The sequence below is a fragment of the Cryptotermes secundus genome, unplaced genomic scaffold (assembly GCF_002891405.2).
Source record: "Cryptotermes secundus unplaced genomic scaffold, Csec_1.0 scaffold334, whole genome shotgun sequence".
Lineage (NCBI taxonomy): Eukaryota > Metazoa > Arthropoda > Insecta > Blattodea > Kalotermitidae > Cryptotermes > Cryptotermes secundus.
In genome coordinates this window covers 871369-894491 of record NW_019731573.1, presented here as the reverse complement: position 1 = coordinate 894491, position 23123 = coordinate 871369, and the positions used below count along the sequence as shown (strand labels likewise).

Below are 23123 nucleotides of genomic sequence, written 5' to 3'. Positions count from 1 at the left end.
AAGAATTGCATATCCTTCGAGCAACTGTACCCTTCATAAACATTGTTCTGGAGCCATTATGTGTTTCAAAAGCCAGTTGACTTCAGGTAAAATAAACTGAATATATTATGGTCATATTAAGAGGAGAACTGGTTACCTCATGACGTCCAGTGCTGGTTCTTCCATTGTAAATACATGCATACTGCTGATCAGAATTTACTGATATTGAAGCTTGGACTATGGACCAAATTTTATATCTTAAGTCTGAATAAAACGGTGACTCTGTGCAAAAGAAGGAATGAGAGACAAAGCTCTCGAGATTAATGCTGAAATTGTTTGTCATTTATACGTCCTTCTTTTTTGCTACTTTAAGGGGACCACCCATTGAATTTCGAGTCCGAGAGAATTTGTCTGGGGCCCTGGTGGGACAGTTGTTGAACCAGAGCAAAGAACAGAATTCATCTGATGTGAGTCGCTGGAAATCATTACATTTTATTATTGCAAATCAACAAGATGTAACTGACCGATTTGCAGTATCACAAGATGGTACAATTTATACCCAACATGGACTGGATCGTGAAGAGAGAGACATCTATCGACTCACTTTAATTACCGAAAATAGTCGAGGATTGATACGAGGTGCTGGAGTGTATCAGGTGAATACATAGAAATGCCATGTCAAGCTTATTCATAAATTCTAGAACAAAAAGTGAATTACTGTGCAAGAATTTGCATGAGAAAATGACTCTGTAGTCCATAGACATTATCACAGAGTGAAGGATATGCATTTAATTTAGAGTTCTGATGTCATATTTTCTTGGATTTTGCTTCTATAAAAGTTTTAATTAGATTTTCAGCAGATAGAGACAGGGTCACTGTGGACATGAGTGCTGTCTGGGTGATGAGAAATTATGTATCTATCCTCCTCAGTTGAAAGTGTATCAGGTTTCTCAAAACATCATCATATTTGACATCATAATTTCCAGATTCTGATCAAAATTCTCATCAGCCATAATTCTTATAGAGTTTTATTTGCATTGTTGCAGAACTTGTTTACATGGCTCATAATTTATGGTCACTTTATGAATTCATTAGCAGCAGAAATTAGTTACAATTTGATTTTAATCAAAAAGAAAATGGAGGCCAAGAGTTTTATTTGCACTGTTGCATAACTTGTTTACATGACCCATAATTAATGGTCACTATATGAATTCAGTAGCAGCAGAAATTAGTTACAATTTAATTTTCATCAAAAGGAAAATTGAGGCCAAAGAATACTGTCATCTGAAATGTGACAGTATATATACTCTGGAAGAAGTTCACTGATATCTCTCTGAAACAGTGATGAATGTCTATCAGAGTATAGCGTATCCCAGAAAGCAGTACATTTCACAGTTAGCCCAAATCTCAAAAATAGGGGGTGGTCTTAAAATGTGTTGCCCCTAAAATGGTGCTGCTTCAGGTGGCTGCTTGGTCAAACTGTGCTGTTGTACTGTCTCCATATTCTACATTAGACAAAATCCAAATTCTAGGAAAGCTGATCATGGTATGTAAGTAAATGTAGTGAATGTTATGCATACTTTGGTATATAAGACATAGTGCTATGTATATATGTAAAACTATTGCTACTTTACATGCAGGTGAATGTCATAGTTGAAGATGAGAATGACAATGCCCCCGTGTTTGAGCGTCCCACTTATGAGGGTCACGTTGAAGAGAATTCTCCAGGAGGTACTGAAGTCACACTCAATCACCTGATACGTGCTACAGATGCAGATGTTGGACATCATGCACAATTCACATTCACACTTCATGGAGAAGGCAGTGAATTGTTCACTGTCGATCAGGCTTCTGGACGAGTGTTTGTTAAAGGACTGCTACTGGATCGAGAGGAGAAAGCACTATATATGTTGAGAATTGTAGCCAGGGACAAGGGTAAGATCCTGTGTATGAGCATAAATGCTCAAATCTTAAGAATGACTCCATGCCTTTGGAGTAAACGTAACTTAATTGGCTAGCTGCAGACTGGACATGTCCAATGGCTCAGACATTAACACTAAAATCAGTACTTTGTTATGAGATGTTGCAAGAATCATGAAGTTCGTTAAAGACATGAGTACCTCATGTTCAATGTGCCAAGAGGAAATTACTTATTTGAAAGAGTACATATTTGTTGCTAGTCTCATCACCAGATGGGTTGAAACTTACCATGTCAGTGCCAATCTTGTCAATTGACTGGCTGTTGCCACTGTGTACCAAAATACCATTTTGTCCTTCAGATGAAGATAAATTTTAGGTGTAGTGTAATGAAGCTTTGAAGAGTGTATACAGGAGGGATTCTTGATCATTTATCACCTGTAACCTTCAGTTTCTGTTTTGAAAATAATGAGTTCACAGTCCCGGTTTTTGAAAGGGTAGCTGGACCCATAAGGAAGAAATATCTGTGCAGGAGCATAGCAACAAATATATTATTGCTTTATATGCAGTTTTATTCTTTACTGCATAATGAGGAGCTTCATAACTTGTACTCTTTTCCAAGTATAATTAGAATGATAAAGTGAAGGAGGATGTGGTGAGCAAGTCATGTAGCATGAATGGGGGAGACAAGGAATGCATATAGGATATAGGTGGGAAAGCCAGGAGGAAAGAGACCACAGGAAAGACCAAGGCGTAGGTGGGTGGTCAAAATTAGAATAGAACTTATAGAGATAGGATGGGATGGTATGTATTAGATTGATCTGGCTCAGGATAAGGACCAGTGTAGGGCTCTTGTGAATATGGTAATGAACCTTCGGATTTTATAAAATGCTGGAAAATTCTTGAATAGCTGCAGAATTGGCGGCTCCTCAAGAAGGGCTCAGCTCCATGAGTAAGTAAGTAAGTAAGTAAGTAAGTAAGTAAGTTAAATGATATAAACTCTGTCTCAAGTGCAAACAATATATTTTGTGTCTTTGATCTTGCTTCCCCACACTACATGTTTCGTCCTCAGACGGCCATTATCAGGTGTATAACAGTCACGTCGCTGTCACACTGCACCCAGCTCAAAATTTAACATCTAAAACACTCTCCCTGTCATTATCAACTTCCAATCCGTTGATAGCTTATTATTCTTTATTACGTAATAAAGAATAGCAGCGGCACGCACACAGAAAGACTACACAGGATAACAACTATACAGTGTGGAAACAAGAACTAGCCGCTGCAGCACTTTAAACATAGGGCGATTAACCCTAATAATTTAAAATTTTAAAATTTGGAGAAAGAATTAAAAGTTTTAAAATTAGAACTAAAGATTTTATTATGGTGCCATTACAATGAAGTAAAATTAACGTGTGTGAAATAATCTACGAGCCAGACAGCTATCAACGGATTGGAAGTTGATAATGACAGGGAGAGTGTTTTAGATGTTAAATTTTGAGCTGGGTGCAGTGTGACAGCGACGTGAGTGTTATACACCTGATGATGGCCGTCTGAGGACGAAACATGTAGTGTGGGGAAGCAAGATCAAAGACACAAAATATATTGTTTGCACTTGAGACGGAGTTTATATTATTTATCATATAGAGTGCAACAGGATGCTTAAATATAATAAAGTAAGTAAGTGGTTACAGTTGTTAGTCCATTCATCTACCAAGACCCCCCCCAAAATTATAATTCTATGGTATGTGTTAAAATATTTGCACATATTTTTACCATAATTAAATGTAATAGATGTCATTTCTGTTTTCTTTCTTCCAGGTAACTTAAAATCTGAAGCAAAGCTCTTGATTCATATTGATGATTTGAATGATAATCCTCCAAGATTCTGGCAGATGGTCGTACTCCATGATCAAGATGTGGAAATCACACAGTCTGCTGCTTCCACCACCCAAGAACAATATAGAAACATAAGTATAACCAGTTCAGATCTCCGCCATACAGAATCTGTTATAACAATGAATTTCACAGAACATCGTAATTTGCCACCTGTAGTTTCAATCTTGGAGAACACTCCAGTAGGAACAGCTATCTTGCGTGTACTTGCAGGTGACAGAGATGCGGGAATTAATTCTACAGTTACTTACAAGTTAACAACAGAGTCACATTATCCAACTCAGAGACATTCTGCCAAAAACTACTTTACAGTTCAATCACAGAATGGTGAAGTTTTGGTAGCACGGACTTTACTTCCAGAAACAGACTTCTTCTTGAATATAACGGCAACTGATGGTGGTGGCCTAATGGATAATATGACAGTCAGAATTCATGTGAAGGATGTTAATGATCATGCTCCAGTCTTCAAAAAATCATGGTACAATTTTGATTTGGAAGAAGGTTTTCACTCTGGAAGAATTGTGGGCACTATCGAAGCAACAGATGCAGACTATGGAAATAATGCAAAATTAATTTATGGCATCCTTCAGAATGAACAAGATGATGTGGCAGTGTTTCCCTTTAGAATATCTGAAAATGGCGGGATTTTGACTGTTACTGGCGAGACAGATCGTGAAGCTCGTGATTCATATACCTTCCAAGTCACAGCACGAGACAGTGGTCCAGTAAATAATCAAAAACGCAGCATGGTTGATGTTGAAATTCATATACTGGACGTAAATGATAATGCCCCAACATTTTATGACTATGACAAAGTAATAGAGATTCCTTCCCAAATTCAAGGTAATGAAACTTATTATTACAATTTTTCTGAATCATCTCTGCCCGTACCAGTGTACTATGCATCAGTGCCTGAAAATAGTTCACCAGGTACGGTGGTTACGAAACTCTCTGCAAATGATTCTGACTTCCCTGGAAATGGAAATGGGCTACTACTGTTCAATATCCCTCACCCAAATCAAAATGGTGAAAACTTATTTTCCATTGACTCCAAGGATGGCACGGTAATGACAATTGGAAAACTAAACTATGAGGCTCAGAACTTATATAACATAACAGTTGTTGCTTCAGACCTGGGAAACCCTAGCCTAAGCTCTGTAGCACTTCTGATTGTCAGGCTAATAGATGTTCCAGAGGAGGTAGAAGAATTAAGAGAGCCAATGTTTGCACACCGTTACTATGAGGTGGAGGTTGAGGAGAACTCAGTGGTTCCTCTGTCGCTGCTAGTTTTAAATGTCACAGAAACCTACAAAGTGCAAAGTCTGAAGTATAGTATTGTGCCATCTCCAGGAAGTGATACATTTAAAATATCATCAAGCAATGGTACCTTGTACATGGTATGTAGTCCAGACAGAGAAAAACAAGCAAGGTACAGTCTGAAGGTGAGGGCAGAAGTAGCAAAAAGAAGCCGTGGATTGCCTGTGATATTGTACCCAATGGCTGCAGGAAGACTGGCTGACCTTGGTGAGCACAGTTGGTAGAAATGTCAGTTAACAACATTCATGTATATGCCTCTAAGTATCATGTAGATAAGTGGAAAAATGTTTGTGTACTTTTACCAACATCCCTATAAGCTGGGGAGTTCTATCTTCTAGGTTATAATGCCATGTACTCCATTAAAAGTCAACTGATGTACCACAGGAACATATCGCTTCCATCTTCAGGGTCAAAGGATAAGACAGACAAGAAACCAACAAGAAGCAGACATCAGGCAATTAGAATGTCAATTGAATTTTCTGCAAACTGTTATATCCCAGAAGGTAGAACTCTTCATAATTACTGCTGTGAGACCCTCAATTTCTGCATCCCTATGACTCATCTTCAATCCCTAATCACTGTCATGTACTCAACTAACTAAGTCCATAAAGCAGAAATTGATAATTGCTTTGCTAGTCAATAAATTCTCAGCATTTTGTGAAGGCTGATTATCATGTTCACAGGGGCATGCCACTAGTCCCCTATCCTGTGCCAGATGAATCCAGTCAACATGCACCCATTCATCTATGTCTGGGTCTTCCAAATGGTCTCCTTACGGTTTTCTTACCCAAAACTTTGTATGCATTTCCCTTCACATCTATCCATGCTACATGCCCCAGCAATCGTATCTTCCCTGATCTTATAATCCTAATATTTTGGGAGGGGTAGAGGGTCATCTTAAACTGAACTGAAACTAAAATTGATGAATTTTTACTTGAAATATTTTGTAATAACAAAATCAATAATTATACCGGCATTTCTTGGCCAGTATCCAGAAAATGATGACCACAGGGAGGAGTACCCATAATCTGTGTCACTATATCACTGGTAAATATTCACATTAATATAAGGAAATAACAATGAGAAACTATTAAAAGCAGTTGTGTGTTTCCATTAGCGTGATGCAATAATGGTGTTCTTCATTTATATTTCTCAAAAATGCTGTAAATAGAAAGGACCAGTATGATCAACAGTCAGTCAATAATTCATTATAAAACTTAATTTTAAAATAATATAAACTAAGAGAAATACTTTCAATCCATTTATTCAGAATTTAAAAAGCTATACAGAACTGATTGCTGGATTGGTTTCTGCCATCAAATTCACAAGGTATAAAAATAAATGTAAATTAGTCTACTTCAGTCACCTGCAAGCTGTCTAAGGAAATTACACTTCTCAAAATTGTTACTTTAAAAATGTGTATAGGAGGTATAATTAAGAGAGTAAAGAATTGTACAAGTCATTTCTTGGTCTTGGAGAGTCATTTCTGTTTTTATGTATCAATGCTAAAGGACAACAAATCTTTATTGTTCCCACAACCATTTCTTCTTGATTTCTTGCTAGTTCTTTTCTCTCTTCCTGATGTCATCCAGTCCCTGGCTGAACCAGCTTGTTATGCGTCATCACACAGGTCTTTTTCCTTTAAATTTTAATTTTAATGTCCTTCTCAGTATCCTTGTTCTCTATGTGCTCTTTACGTGCTAACCCAGTCTAAACACTTCCCTTTTAACTCTGATAAAGAATTTTGTGCTCAGTTTCTCCTCTTTATCTTATCTGAAGTGTTCAAATTTTCATTGCACACTTAGGTTTTGCTACAGGTAAAATATTTATTTACAAACTGCACATAAATTACGTATATGTGTGTTTAATTTTGAAGTTGAGATTATCTGATAATTTTATTTCAAAATTTCAGCTCCCAATGAGATCAGAATTATAGTTCGTATAAAGGATGTAAATGATAATGCCCCAAGATTTATAATAAATGGACGTCCAATTGTAGCAGCCATACCAACCACAGCCACTTATGGATACCAGATAGTTAGACTACAGGTAAGCTACGCTTCAAGAGAGGCCTACAAGTTTCTGATGATTGTGGGTTATAGTAAGCATGACTATTGGTTTGGACACTGTCAGTTGTCTCCATTTTCTTTCAAACACAATGTTTTGAAAATTGCATCTATTTCTGTCTTGAGTATAAGACGAGAAAGGTCCCTAGTCAGTTGAGCCAATGAAAAAGAGCATTCAATCACTGATTATGCTGATATTTTGGCATTATATTTGTATACTATTCGTTAAATTAATGCTTTCATAAGGTTCAGTATTTGGATATAAGTAGTATAAACTCATGTGTTTTCATTTCATGTCTTTGCATTAGAAAATTATGTTCCAAAAAAAAAAAAGGAACTTTTCCATATTTGTATTACTTTACTCTTTGTCCATACTTTTAACACCCAAGGGCATGAAGTTCATATGTATATAATGTTTAAAACTATGTTTTCTATCTCAAAGAAAACACACTGTTGAAAATCCAGATGATTGTTTAGTGGAAATGATCACTTCTTATTCTGAGATTCCTACAAAACACAAATAAGCTCGCCGGACAAACTGCAGAGTTTCTTAGTGTTTAAGCAGGTAGTATATATAATAACCATTGTACTATAAAGTGTTAAAATGCACACTAACTGGTCTGGCAATCTTATTCAAATTACGTAGTTGATGAAGAATGCCTGTGAAAGTCAGAGGAGTAAGATTTATGGCATTACTGTTTGACCTTCTTGCATAATAGTGTTAGGACACAACAGATTATTTCAATAAAATTTATAACCAAGCATGCAAAGGTTAACATTAATATCCACATGCTGAACTCCACATCACAAATTGTAGAATTTATTGTATGGAATGAAAATTAGAAAAATTAAGTACTTAAATATTATTTAAAAATTACCAAGCCAGTTGGATAATGAAAGAGCACTCTTAATTTTTATTCAAGAGAGCCTGGTTCAAATTTTGGTTTGATCACAAAATTCCCGACCTTTGATTTGTATGGTTTTCCTCAGTCCCTCTATACAGTTGCTAGGCTCTCTCCATTTGGCCATGCCAGTTTCATTCCACGTTTTTTCCAATTTATTATTAAGTAACCACCCTACAATTTGACACTATACAATCTGAGATACTGACACTCTCATCACAAAACTATACATAAATAAATACATATTTTAATCCAACTCTCCATTATTGTTGCAGCAAATGATTCACGTAATGATTGTGTTACAGGCTACTGATCCCGATGAAGGACTCAATGCAGACATACGATACCAGATCTTGGGAAGGGTAGATGATGAGTCCCGCAAGTTTGTCATTGATCCCATCACCGGGCAGGTTCGCAGTATTGTTAGTTTTGCATATGATGCTGGTCGTGTGTATGGCTTTGATGTAAAAGCCACAGATAGAAGAGGTGCAGATGATGGAAAGTCAGCAATCACAAATGTCTTTGTAAGTGTCAACAGGCATTTTATAAATTGTTTATATGCAGGTTGCAGAGAAAGTTATAAACTCATTTCAATTGAAAATAAATAAAAAGGGCCGGAAGTTTGGCAAATAGATATGTACATTTTATGGAGTCTTCTTCAGGCAATTAGCCATGTGCAGGAAGAGTTAGTGTTTCAGAGGATATCTACATTACTGGCTAGTCCTAACTCCATTTTCACATGGTTTATGCCCTGGTACAGTTTCATAACAAGTAATAGAAGTTTTAAATACACTGGTATTAGTATTTATTTTCACAATTACCAGCACAGATAAATGAAGTTTACAAGCTAATTATATGAAAAATAATGTAATTCAAATGTCATTAAAATGTTAGATTCCAACTACAACACATTGAAGAGTTTATAGATGAACAGATTTCCCATTAATTTCTTCAAAATTTTTAATGCACTATATATCTCTCTGTACACTGTGTTTTAAGTGCTCTAGTGTCAGTGATTCATTCGGTACACTTATTCTATGAAAGAAGATTGGTACCTCACAGTCTGGGAGTTCCCATTGAACAGTTTATATTTCCATCATGAGAGATCAGTTTCTTTGTTCCGGTCAGCTTTGTGGGTCTAACAGTGTGACAGGCGACTCTGTGTTTTTGGCAAAGATGCTTACATTTTTGGTTAACTCATGATTTCCTAAAACACCTGAAGAAGCTCTGGTTTCTGGTTCCATGATTTTGGCTGGAGTCTTGTTGAAACTAGTAGGATATTGTTTATTATGTGTTTCTTTTTTAGTTTTGCTGAAATTTATTTTTAATTTGAGTTTAAATGAATTCAAGCATTCTGTAAGTTTCTCTTCTGTACAACTGGACTTTAGAAGTTCTCAATTTTTCTAAGTCCTACTGTTCGTTTCCATTTGCCACACTGACACTATCATCTTAAAAATTTATGGTGAAATAAATTCCACATCAAATAGTAAGCCATAGATGAAAGGTCATATGAGCGTCTCTGGAATTTTATGTATCCCATACTCAACAGTTCAATATTCATGTCGTCTTTACAAGAGAAATAAATGTCATCAATAGCAGTGAAATTTCGTCTGTAATAGAATTCCAGTATTTATTACACCACACTGCGAAACAAAGTGGAAATACTTTTGTTTCAATTCCCAGGTGTATGTACTTGATGAAGAAAAGCAGCTTGTGATGGTTATGGGTTCCAAGCCAACAACAGTTGAAAAAGACATGGAAAATATAACCAAGTGAGTGAAATCAGATTGTACCAAAATTTCATATACTTATAACAGAATGATGACATAATTATGTCTGCATGTTTGTTAGATTTATGTGCCTTACATATCTCATTTATTCATATTTTTCCAGATATTATATGTTTTAAGATAGTTTAAATTTGTGTGTGTGTTTGTATATATATGTCCTACATTTTTTAGCAAACACTATGATTTTCATATAACAGGAGAAACCACATAGAAACAGTCCACCCTCCTATAAAAACCTCACAGAAATTTGGTTTATGTTTAAAGATTTTATGCGTAACTTAATGTACATTGTAACATTTGAGATTTTCACAGCAGTTATGAAGAGTTGTATCTTCTGAGGTATTATGTTGATGCTGATCATTCTGAGCCCTTATTTATTTGGATGATTATAGATGACGATGAAATTTATTTCTAATTAATTCTCGGTAATTTTAATTTCAAAAGTCTTATGTTTCGATATTACTGGAAATGTATTGTGATCTATAATATCGTATTTCATCGTCTGGGACATGCAATACGGTGTTTATGTTGAAAATTTCTAGATTCTGGCAGAAACAAGAAGTCCGGAGTTATGACATTTACGATCAGTCATAAATTTAGCTCGGGTACAGGGAACCGGACGCGCCTAAAAGGACAGGTCAGAGCTTGTTACAATTGCCTGTGAATGAGGGCCAGTATGATTGGGTTGCCTCGTTCAAGCTTCCTACGGAAGATGGGATGAAAATGTATATGTCAACACCATCTTTCGAATTCCCGGCGTGGGGGTGCAAGCCATTCCACAAAGGAGAGACTTTCACAATATTCTGAAATGAACGGACGTGACCCTTGCATGCTCCGAGACATAGCTAGCCGATAGTGTAACGCTGTAACTTAAAGCTAAGAATACATTAATTTAACAGTGTGGTGAATTAGCAGGTGAATAAACGTCAATTGGCTCAACTCTCAGAAAAACGCTTTCTTCGGCATCGCTACCCTGAGACTCATGCAAACCGACCCAGCTAGTTTCCCGTACCTATACCGATCTTCCTTAGTTTGATCTGTGAGGACAACTTCCAGTAGCCATCATACACTGTCCTAAGGTAGAAACAGGTGTAGCAGGGATAGCACCATTCCTACTGCGCCAATACAAGCAAAGGCGGGTTAGAAAATAGCGGTGTTAATGTCATGTAATTAATTGACTTTCAGTTGGCAACACAGCATTATTTCACAGAAGACAGAATATTTTGCATATGCTGATAGGATAAAAATCATGTTAGCATGAATCACTAAGGTCATATTTTAAAAATAAACTGAAACCAGCCTTTACTGGGCCAAGTCCGGGAAAATCTATTTCTTTAATAAAATATTTAAACCTCACAATTTGCAGTTCATGCACAATATAAATTAGGGTTATGACATTAACTTAGATCACTTGTCAGACAGTAAAGTAAGCACAATTATGAATTCATCCATAAACCATATAATATAGAGAATGTAAAATAAGAGAATCATATCAAGATTTACATAAACAAAATCAGTACTAACGTAATAAGTTCTTCAAAAAATAATGAAAGATGGCTGCATCTAAAATTGCAAGAAATAAAACTCTGACAACACAAGAATTAAATCTTATGACCATCTACACCTTGAGTTCAGTATGCTAACTCATGAGCCAAATTCAATTAAATTTCATTATGGTTTTTATATTTATGCCCTCTAAATAAAACATGCACAGCACAAGATTTATAGAACCAAAAATTAGTGTAGGAGGAAACTAGGCTTTAACAATTCTACCCAAAACTGATTGTTATTACTTAACGTAATGTTCAGTTTTTACTTTCTCATATACATAACATGAGAAAATGTGATAATGAAAAATCTGTCTCTTAATTTTGACAGATTTAAATGCTTTCAGCGTCGCTGAATAAGAACATGCAGTTTTCAAAATGTCATTTGCCTGTCTGTATGCCTGTCTACATGTATCATGTGTATGAGGAAGTAAGTGCTGTGGCTTTACACTAATTATGAATTGCTATGTGGAACTCTACACTTTACACATTCAATTTTTTCATCTAATGACTATATAATAAAGCCAGTTTAGTATTACAATCAATCTTCCACACAAGGTGTCACTATAAATTATTGTTATCATCTAAATATAAAAATAAAGATTACTTACTATGTGAATGCCTAATATTTTAATCCAAAGGCCAAGAATTAATCTGAAAACTATGCAGCATATTTGTAGTCAGTAAATGTGTGTGTGACCACTTTTGTTTCTAATTTAGTTACATTTTCCCAACAGTGCTCTCTACAATGTGACTGGTCTAGATGTACGAGTCAGAAAAATTGAGCCCCATGTGGAACGAGACTTTGATGAGGGTAGCGCGTAAGTTCAAAATAACTTGTAAATTTTCAGCTCATATCTCACTGAACTAAGAAGGTGCTCTACAGTTTGACTGGTGAAGTGAAATAGAGTGGACAGGGGGAACAGAGCTCATGTTCATAGTTCCCTGAAACACAGGAGGTTTTATCACCTTTAAATCTCTGACTTAGAAACCCTTATTTGGGTAAATCCACTGTCCATCCACATCAATCACATTTGCTATAATTTTATTATTAGATGTATTTTCTGAGTATGAAATGGTTAGAAAAGAGAAGCATAATAAAACTTGCTAATATACAAAGATTTCAGTTTAGCATTGCTTTCCTTTAAAGTGGTTGCCTCTCAGCAGTAATACTTCCTCAACCAACATAAAATTTCCTTATTTTCAGGACTGACTTATATCTTTATGCTGTTGACCCAAGGATGAACATTATTATTGATATGGACACATTACAGCAGTAAGTAGATGAACAAAGAAATATGGAAGTAATGTGGTACTTTTCCTTATGGTGAGGGTTGTTATTTATTTTCAGTCACCACTATAGCATCAGGTAGTGAGTCAGCTGGTTCAAGCTATAACACTTCTGACATATGTCTGGGAAATAGCTGGTTAGGCCATCAAATATCATGACTGAAGTTTCACTTGATTTTTCTCAGTCCCTCCAGGCGAAGGCCTCAATAGTGATATCCTTTCAAATTCGTTGTTCACAGTCATCTAATCGGTTGACATTATATACTCTGAGTGAATAACCTTTCCTTAAATAAACTATAAATAAATAAATAAATGAAATATAGCATCAATTTGTTCCAGATTAGAAGCCGGTTTTTGTTTAAAACTAAATATTATATTGTGGCATGTAAACTCGTTGCTAGGCAGTGAATCTGTAAACATTTGCGGTTGCTAGACAACACCTGCAACACATACGTGGCCAACAGAACAGGAGCAGTGTTTTCTATGTTTGCAGATGGACCACTGCTATGCAACATGTGTGCTGTTATGTCACGCAACAGTAGCAGGTGGTGGTTGAGTAACATGTGTGTACAGTGATGTGTTGCCTGTTCCTCAGCTTTACAAGTGAGTGTCATAGTTCAGTTGGAATTACGAGATAGAAATAACAGCAGAATCATGAGAAGAGACCAAGTTGGAACTAGAAGAGACAGTGAATGTGTGTGACATAGTCCTGAGTTCTGAGTAGTTACGAGAGATAGTAGCGGCGGAAGTCTGTGAACAGAGCGAGTGGAACCAGGAGTACAGAAGAATACAGGAGGTCTACCTGTGAGGATTTAAGGTGTGATGGGAAGATTTTATGTGTAATATTTGTAATGACTTAAAGTGACAGTTTCTGTGTTGGGATCCATTGCTAAGAGATGAAAAATGAAGACAGAGAATCCTAGTGCATGTGAAACGGTGAACTGGAAAGTGTGTACATCAGTGATACCGTTGATTTATCTGTATTTAAGTGTAATTAAGAGAGAACGTGTGTAACTGAAGTGCTAATAAGTGCAATCATCTGAACTACATAGAACCCATCATTTCATCACAAGTTCCACCCGACCCATGGCAATATAAATAGAAAGAGAATGTGTGTGGGTTTGTCTGTTAACACTCTGAAACCAAGGGAGTTAGAAAGCTGAAACTTGGCATACATAATTAGGTAAACCTGAGGATGTGCACCTCAAACATATTATTTACTTCTACATCCATTCTGCTCATAGGCTACAACTATGGCAATTTATACAAGGTGGTTCAAATATGACTGGGTCTGATTTTTTTTAAAAAGCCATAATTGCCAGACACTTACTTGCACATGTCAGTCTTCAACATACTCCCCTCTGGAGTCAACCCATTTTTTCCAACGTTCTGGAAGCATCCTGATGCCCTTTTCAAAAAAGGCTTGTGGTTGGCAGCATATCCACTCCCGAACAGTCTGGATGACAGCATCATTGTCCACAAACCGCATGCCTTGCAAGTCTGACTTGAGCCTTCCGAACAGGTAGAAATCACATGGGGCCAAATGTGGTGAATTCCAGTAGAAAATGTAGTGTGTGTGCTGCTCTCTAATGACAGCGATGTGAAAATGAGGTTATTTCATCAGTCGTTGTTTACATTCCCTACAGTATGGACAATACTTTGTAAGATGAGGCACCGACTAAACAATTAACATTAATTTACTACATCTACATCACAAGCCTCCTATACAATCTTATATACAAAAAGAAAAAATATAGAATATTCCAATTTGTCCATGGGAACGCAACGAAATTACAAGACCAATGACTGATTCGATGATAAAAAACATCAATTTAAAAATTTTATTCTTCTTTTATACTATAACTTCTGTTTTATATAATCTGATTTATTGTATTTTTTAAGTCACGTATTTTATATGATTAATAGTACTGTATCCAGTTCAATAGTACTGCAGTTCAGTGGTGTATATATGTTAACCGTGTATTTGCCTGATGATGGTTATTGATAGCCGAAACATGTAGCAGAGCCGAAACTAGGCACTGATCTTGATATTTGTTGTGTTGTGACGGTTAATAAAGAAGTTGCATATTGTAATATGACAGGATGTATGGAATGAAAATTATTTCATCTTGCTTTCAAACATGTTTTCTTTCATTTGATTTTGATTTTTTTTTCATTCTGGTCCGTCACACTAATAATATCATGAAAAGTTAAACAGTTCCATCTAGTGTGACTGGTGAAGATTTTTCTTACTTAATTTATTTATGCCCTTACATGTTTCGGTCTTCAGACACCGTCATCAGAGGAACACATCAGTGTTTAACTGCTTTCCTTACTATCACCATTTAATGTGTGTATGAAATTCTTTCAAGTCCCAAGTAAACTTCAGAGAGTCATAATCTAGTGTCTGCCAATTATTTCCCCAAGTATATCCATTTCATGCAAGGGCTTACTTTATGTGTCTCTGTAATTCACACACTGAATTAAAAAAAAATATGTATAATCATTTTCCAGTCAGACTTGGGGAAGAATTTAGGAGAGCAACAATTAAATACAGAATACTAGAAATAATATAATTCTCATTTCATAAGGAATAATAATATTCATAATATAATTATGATTTATGTTGTGCAGTGTCCTAAATAAGAAACAGTCTGACATAAAGCGTTTCTTGGAACATTATCGAGTTCTTGAGATAGCCAGCGGAGCTCCTGTTGTCACTAAGCCACGTAACCAGCGCTACTTACTCTCCTCTCTTGAAGTGGGTGTAGTAGTACTTGGTTGTGTTGTGTTTGTGGGGGCTTTGGCAGCTGCGATATGTGTTGGTTGTGTCCGAAGGAGCAAACAGAGGTAAGTGAAATGTCATGTAAGCATATACTGAACATAAATTCTGGAATTGGGTTGATTAAAATGCTGTTTTCATAACACACACAGAAGTTTACTGCAAGGCTGTGAATAGAGAATAACAGAGAATATCTGTGAGAGATAATTATATACAACATAGATAACTCACAGATTTTTAAAAAGAATGTGATACTATTAGAAGAGAAATAATTAGGAAATTCCATGAGATGTTAAAAATAATTGATACACTGACACAAAAAGTAGCAATAAAGTTAAGAGTGTCATATTTATGTATAAGCTAAATGAACTAAAGTTAGGACCTCACAGTCAACAAAGTAATGCAGGAGACAACATAGCATTATCTTCTGAAACATCTGACTGCAACTTGCCAGATTAGGATTATGAAAACAGCACACAGGAATACCTACAATAATAAAAAACAACTGCACTCCTTGTTTTCATTTCTGGTGCAAGAGGTGTGATTGTTGTCACACAAATAATAGGTTTTACATATCTGTGCAATTTCACATATACTTAATTTTTACATATTCATATACACTTTTATTAATAGTTTAATTGCAGTTCTTTTTAACAAAGTAGGATATTTTTTTGAAACATCTTGTCACATGTGAAAGTTGTCATATTATTATTCAAGTACAAATCTTTATAATGTTTATTAAGCATTCTTTCTACAGTACTTTTAGAAGAATTTTGGGACTCCCATCTTTATCACAGAGCTCATGAACCTTTAACCTGGCCATGAAAATTACAAAACATTTGAACTGTATTGGGGCTAACTAACTTCATGGAGCTGAGCCCCTTTTGAGAAGCTGCCTCTTGTGCAGCTACTCAAGAACTTCCTAAAATTGTATGGAACCTGAAGATTCATTGCCATGTTCACAAGAGCCCTCCACTGGTCCCTATCCTGGACCAGATCAATCCAGTCCATGTCACCGCATCCTGTCTCTCTAAGATCAGTTTTAATATTATCTACTGACCTATGTCTTGGTCTTCCTAGTAGTCTCTTTCCTTCTGGCTTTCCCACCAATATCCCCTATGCATTTCTCTTCACCCCATTCATGCTACATTCCCTACTCATCTCCTCATTGACTTGATCATTTTAATTATAAGTATACTTGGTGAAGAGTACAATATGTGAAACTCCTCATTATGCAGTCTTCTCCAACCTCCTGTTACTTTATCTCTGTTCAGTCCAAATCTGTATTGGGACGAATGTAGAAAAATCACCAAGATTTGAAATTAAATGTGCGATCATACAAAGCAGTATCTTGTCACCATTAATTTCATTTTGAATGGAATTACATGCAAAATGAAACACAATTCATGAAATGAAAATGGTGCAAAGCTATTGCCTATATTTTCTCATATATGACTGACCTTCACCTTGTACCTGTGCAGACAGAGCTGACTGCTCCTTGGTATAACATTGTTGGTTGCTGAATACAAAACAATAGTGGGATCGGTCTGATCGGTCCTGTGATCTAGGTTAGCTCTTTCTAATGGGCCTAACAGGGTAGGTGCTTCTCACCCCTCTCACATGAAGGCAGAAACAGATCCAGTTTCTGGAACATTGTGAACTTCAAGTGTTGTTTATAATACTGGACTGTCAATAATATATAGAAATCCAATACTCCTGAAAATTCTGTGACAATTTCAAGGAGCATATCTAGGATTGGAAACCAAAGGTTATTTTTAATCACAGAGGCCTAAGATAAGAACTGAATTTTTAGAAAGAACTTTTTTGGAAAATTATGTACCAAAATCTTGGTAGAAAAAATTTATTTAATGTATTCTCAATCTGGCCAATATTTCTATCAACATCCTATGAATGGGGGTAATGTGATGTGCAGTATGGCCATTTCAGCCTTCAGTTTGCAGTCTCACTCCTTGTCAAATTTCCAGGAAAATTAAAAAGAACATAAGACGAGGCATTAGCCACAAAGAACCATTTTTTTGTATGATGAATTATTCTTGAGGTAATATGTTTCAGAACATTATACGGAGTTCACTGACTTTATTGATCTCTGTAGATCAATATTAGGGTTCATGTAGCAGGTACAAATAAGACATTTGTGAGATCTGGTTTTTTCTTGTTAAGTGAGTTTAAATTGTGGTCTTCTGGCTTGTTGCACTGTGTAGATTTGTCAGCGATTTTGACCCTGAAGGTGGAAGCAACAGGATCCTCTGAAACACTGATATCCATCTACACCATCATATGTCACAAACAGCCAGAAGACCAAGCACAAATTTCATCATCTGAGTTATGAATGATTATTTCTGTAGTTAATAGAAATTGTATATAGATCTTGCCAAAATCCATATGCACCTATATTCCTCTCTTCTTTCATTCTGGAAATTTGTGATTACACTAGAGGTTTTGATTCATTAGCCATGTCTGGATAAAGGTAATATATCCTAGTTTGCCTCACTAATCTCGTTTATTTCAGACGACAACAGAGGAATAAATCCTATCAATCTCAAGTGGGTTTCAACATTAGCAACACAACAAATCCTGTAATAAGAACTACTTCAAAGGCTCACCTATTTCCTGCTTCATATGTGGATGGAATTGGGTGTGGCGACACAACAGACACATATGTTGATCTACACTCCAACAAGTCAATGGTTTATGGTCCACACTTCCATCAGCATCATGATCCAAGCTGCTCCAGACAGCATGAACACCAGCGTCATAGCAGTTCTGTAGGCCAGCAACTACGCCCGGTGCGTTCCAACAGCAATGTAGCAGCTGCCACAACTGGCCTGGAGGCCTCCATTACGTCTCTCCAGTCCAGTGGGCAGGATTCTGGTATTGGGCGTTGTGTTTGTGGGCATTCCACCAGTCATTCATCTGGTGACAGTAGCAAGTAAGCAAGCGATTTGAAGTGCAAAACTAATAATATTAACCAGAAATATTTATAAGCTCTACTTTATTGTCATAGACTAAACTTATATCTTGAAGGTAACAGCCAGTGCTATCATTGAGGCAAAGGTCTGCAGTATTTCTCGGTAATTTGCTTCCATATCTCTAACATCAACCAAGAAAATTCACACTCTCCATTTTCTTTTCTTGCAGTAAAGGCGTATCCTTAAGGCACTGGTTGTCAGACCCCGACATTTGTTCAGATGTGCCATAAGAAAGAGTCAAAATTTTGGCCATTTTGGCATTTCATAAAAGTTTTGTAATTCATATGAATGAAAATATGTAAATAATCAAAATGAAAGCAATGTGAATTTTAACATCATGTCAGGTGTTTAATACATAATTTATGCTGTACTTTTCATTGTAAATGAAATTCTGCATACAGTATTTGAATTCAGACTTATTAAATGTTATGTCACCAGTGGCAGTTATGAAGATTCTCTCAAATCTCTCCACCAACACGCCATTAATGGAGGTCACATTCGACACACAAGCCTCATGAGACGGAGTAACGATGTCTCAACAAGAAGACGACCGCGTCACAACTCCATCAGTGGAGATGTGGTGCATCGAGCACCTGACATACAGCAGCAACCAATGAAACAACAGCACAAACCTTTAGTACTCATGGCCACTACTAATTCATCTCTGGTTCGAAAAGCAAGTGAAAGATCAGTTGTATGTCCATTGATAAATGAATGAAAGCTCTCTGAAATGTGATGCATCTATGGTTTTCATGATTTTGTCATCATTTTGACTGGAATTTTCTGTGTTATTTCCAATTGCACATTTCTGTACTACTGATGGTGGTAATGAAACCTTAGGTAAATGATTACAATGTCAAATTATTTGAAGACCAGTTGCCTCATTTTCTATTCACCTTAAAAGTGCCAAATGTAAAAAATTTTTACCTTTGAAAAAAAATGCTAGATATACCAACTTGTGATATATACTGGATATTTTTCAAGGTACACTGTGAGAGCATTATTTCCCTATATTTTAAGTCTTGGGGTGGGGTGGGGTGGGGGCAGTTATATGAATAATTTACTTTGCCCACGAATTTTGCAGCAAATTGACTTTAGTCCATGGGAAATAAAGTTGGCACTTCGAGGGTTATGTACAGCTATCCATATTTGATTTGCTCATCTTAGACTTAAGGGCTGTTTCTCAATGTTGTAGGATCTGTCTTAGATTGAAGCAATCTTTATAAGTCTTGAATAAAACCATGCTGCTGAGATAAATATAAGCTTTATGTTTGCTACAAATATAAAGCAACCCCAATACATTTGGACTTATTCTGCAACAGAAAAATCAAAGTAATTGCTTCCAAAAAATTTTAACCTATTGTGCATATAAATAAAATATTTTATACATGTATTGTGTAATTACATATCTGCTTGATCTATCCAAATACATTTTCTGCTACTGAAAGACTTGCTTAACAGTACAAGAATTCAGTATCTAGTGATTCTCTTCCCTGGGGAATTTTATTTTTAAAATTTATGTGTGAATCATCTTTCTTGTTTAAGAAATGCCTTTTATGTAGTTTGGTTTTTGTATGATTTGTGATGTGAATTTCATATCACGATATAGTCATAAAAATTATGGGGCAATATGAACAAGAATACACTATACAGCAGGTGCTTTCATTTTGTCTGACATGAGTGACCTTGCCTTAATTGAAGGACAAGCACATGGAATTTTAGTAAGATAATTAATCTCATCTGTCAAAATAATCAAAACAAAAGAAGGGATATGCACAAGAAATATTGCTTTACTGTGAAGCAAGATATTCAAATGTCTCCTGTCCTGATGCTATGCAGTCTTCTCTGTCTACCACTCCTTGCTGCATAAAGGAGTACAAAATTAATCAAAGTCAACTGTGATACCGTGACCATGACACGGAAACTTACAGAGAGCGAAGGCAGACAGTCATGTTCAGATGCTGGAAGAGATGTAATTAATGGATGTGGTATTAGATGTACTGTGTTTTGGAAGACGAGACATGTAACTTGGATAGGTTGTCTGTGCAGTCTTAACTGACCAGTATGTATATGCACATGGAGAACTAAGTTTAATGAGACATGGAAGGAACTCATCAATGTAAAAAAAAACCCAAAAGTTATATTTCAAGACATTATTATTTTCTTTTTGTGAATTATTTTACAATGTTTTCAGTAATGCAAATCAAATTATTATCACAAAATTTGCCTGGAGGGACTGAGGAAACCTGCAAAAAGTTTAATGTCAGTATATTATAGAGAAGGTTTTATGAGAGGAAGATAGTATTTAAAATTTAACTGGTTGTCATCATCATCATCATCATCATCATCATCATCATCATCATCATCATCATCATCATCACCATCACCATCACCATCACCATCACCATCACCATCACCATCACCATCACCATCACCATCATCATCATCATCATCATCATCATCATCATCATCATCAATGGAGCTGAGCACTTCTTGAAAAAGCTGCCAATTGTGCAGTTATTCAAGAATTTCCCAGCATTTTATGGAACCTGAAGGTTCATTACCATGTTCACAAGAGCCCTCCACTGGTCCCTATCCTGAGCCAGATCCATCCCATCCTACCTCTCTAAGATCCATTTTAATATTGTCCACACACCTACATCTTGGTCCCTTTCCTTCTGGATTTCCCACCAATACATGTGTTCCTCTTCTCCACCAATTCATTTTAGGTGCCCAGCCCACCTCATCCTCCTTGACTTGATCATTCTACTTATACTTGGAGAAGATTACAGTAATGAAGCTCCTCAAAATTTAAATGGTAAATAATTTAAAATAATATTCTGGGGGAGATCATTCTTGTGTTAAAATATGTGCTGTTTAATGAAGTGACACTTGGTTCTTTAATTAAACTTATGTCAGATTCACGTTTATATATATGTCATTCTTACCAAATTAAATCTCCTTCAGAATCTTAAAATTGACAATTATTACTTCTAAATATTAATTCAGTAAATTTGTACTGAAGTTTCATTTCAAACAAACCAACATTTTTGAAGGCAATTAAATTAATTAAATAGCAACAAATACTATCTTGTATTCAAAAATTATTTGTCCCCCACTCACTGTGGTTATGAGTGGTCATAGTATGATCATTATGCAGTATGCAGTGTCATGCTAAAATTGTTCCAGTGCTTATGATAGTGATGAAAATTATAAAACTGACAAATGGATGCTGCCAATTTTCTCATCAGCATTTTGTCAAGTGTGATATGGTGGCCAAAAATAATGAGCTATATGTAATCATACAATATATGATGTCATCAAGGTTGCAACACCAAATTTATTTAGGAGGTTTAAAATACATGAACCGAAGAACATCTTATGAGAAATATACATCCACTTGTACTGTTCAGTGTGGGGCGACAGAAACTTTCTCCCCCATGTCAGTATATTTTAGCTTGAGAAACTTTCTATGGGTTTGAATTATATCTGGCACTGGTGATTTGCAATACATGTCACAAAGGAAAATTTATTTTAGTTCAGAAAGGGCATTAAGGATACTAATTCAGAGTTGTCTGTTGCAGTCATCATATAGAGTAATAACCAAAACAATGCTAGTCTCTATTGCAGCTTGGTTTTATAAAAGAGTATTAGAATACTATATATATCATTAAGAGCAGGAATTCCTTGTTCATGAGCGAAATAAAGCGTCAGATTAGGACTTACTTAATTATTCACTACCTTTGTGATTAAACTTGTGTAATTTTTAGTTTCTATAGGAAATAATGTACCCTAGCATGAATTTGAAGTGCCTTTGAATTATTTTTTCTGACTGTTACATCATTTCTTATGGAGAAATGGGAACTATTCAGATTCCTCAGACTTTAAAGAGAGAGGTAATTTCTAAATTGAGATGAATAATTATCCCATGAGAATAAGTTGTGTAATCTGCTGACAGGGAGTTACATTTTTTGTAGTGATATATGTGGACTTCATTTTATGCATGGCACTGCTACAGAGCTTCGTGTTTCTTGTATAAGTCACAAATACAACAGATTTATCCAGAGTTTCTTCTAATTTTGATACGAGAGAAATATATTATGGGATTTTGAGCAAACACTTTAACATCACACAAATTATATTTTACATTTGCACACATGGTGTCATGTTCTCAGTAGAGGAACTTATTACTTTATTATTATCATAGAAAAACAAAAATCATAATTTTGCCATTTTCGTGACATGTTTAAGTCTCTCAGATCATCATCAGGAACATATGCTGCTGCCACCTAAGCTCCTAAGATTTACATCTGTGACATTATATAGGTTATATGTCTTATAAAATCACAGATATTGCAGGAAATTTTTTTAAAATTTTAAAACTATATCAAGTATATAAAATTAGAATTTAAATGTCAAACATATTCAAATATAACACTTAAATGTGCATTTTATCAATGGAAAATTTGTTATATATTCATTATAAATCCTCTTGTTGTCAATAGATCTTCTAAAAAAGATTTTATGCTCAGAATTTACAATGAAGGAAGCAAAAAAGGAGTTTATAATTGTAAGATGAGCTCAGTCGGTCACAGTAGTAATATTGAAATGCAATGTTGTTTATTTCTGGTCTGCAATTCCAGTGAC

The 23123-nt window shown here is 35.7% G+C and overlaps 1 protein-coding gene across 1 annotated transcript in view; it reads left to right on the top strand.

The window, feature by feature from the left end:
- Nucleotides 1-19488, top strand: part of LOC111867122 (cadherin-89D) — a 220428-nt gene extending 200940 nt beyond the window's left edge. The window contains exons 14-24 of the mRNA XM_023856657.2: nucleotides 353-635; nucleotides 1620-1914; nucleotides 3718-5316; nucleotides 7022-7158; nucleotides 8383-8601; nucleotides 9761-9849; nucleotides 12152-12235; nucleotides 12622-12690; nucleotides 15339-15554; nucleotides 18017-18436; nucleotides 18915-19488. Of these exons, the coding sequence (XP_023712425.1) occupies nucleotides 353-635; nucleotides 1620-1914; nucleotides 3718-5316; nucleotides 7022-7158; nucleotides 8383-8601; nucleotides 9761-9849; nucleotides 12152-12235; nucleotides 12622-12690; nucleotides 15339-15554; nucleotides 18017-18436; nucleotides 18915-19194 (3691 nt within the window). The 3' untranslated portion in view covers nucleotides 19195-19488. The remainder of the gene's footprint in view (nucleotides 1-352; nucleotides 636-1619; nucleotides 1915-3717; nucleotides 5317-7021; nucleotides 7159-8382; nucleotides 8602-9760; nucleotides 9850-12151; nucleotides 12236-12621; nucleotides 12691-15338; nucleotides 15555-18016; nucleotides 18437-18914) is intronic.
- Nucleotides 19489-23123: the final 3635 nt, after the last annotated feature.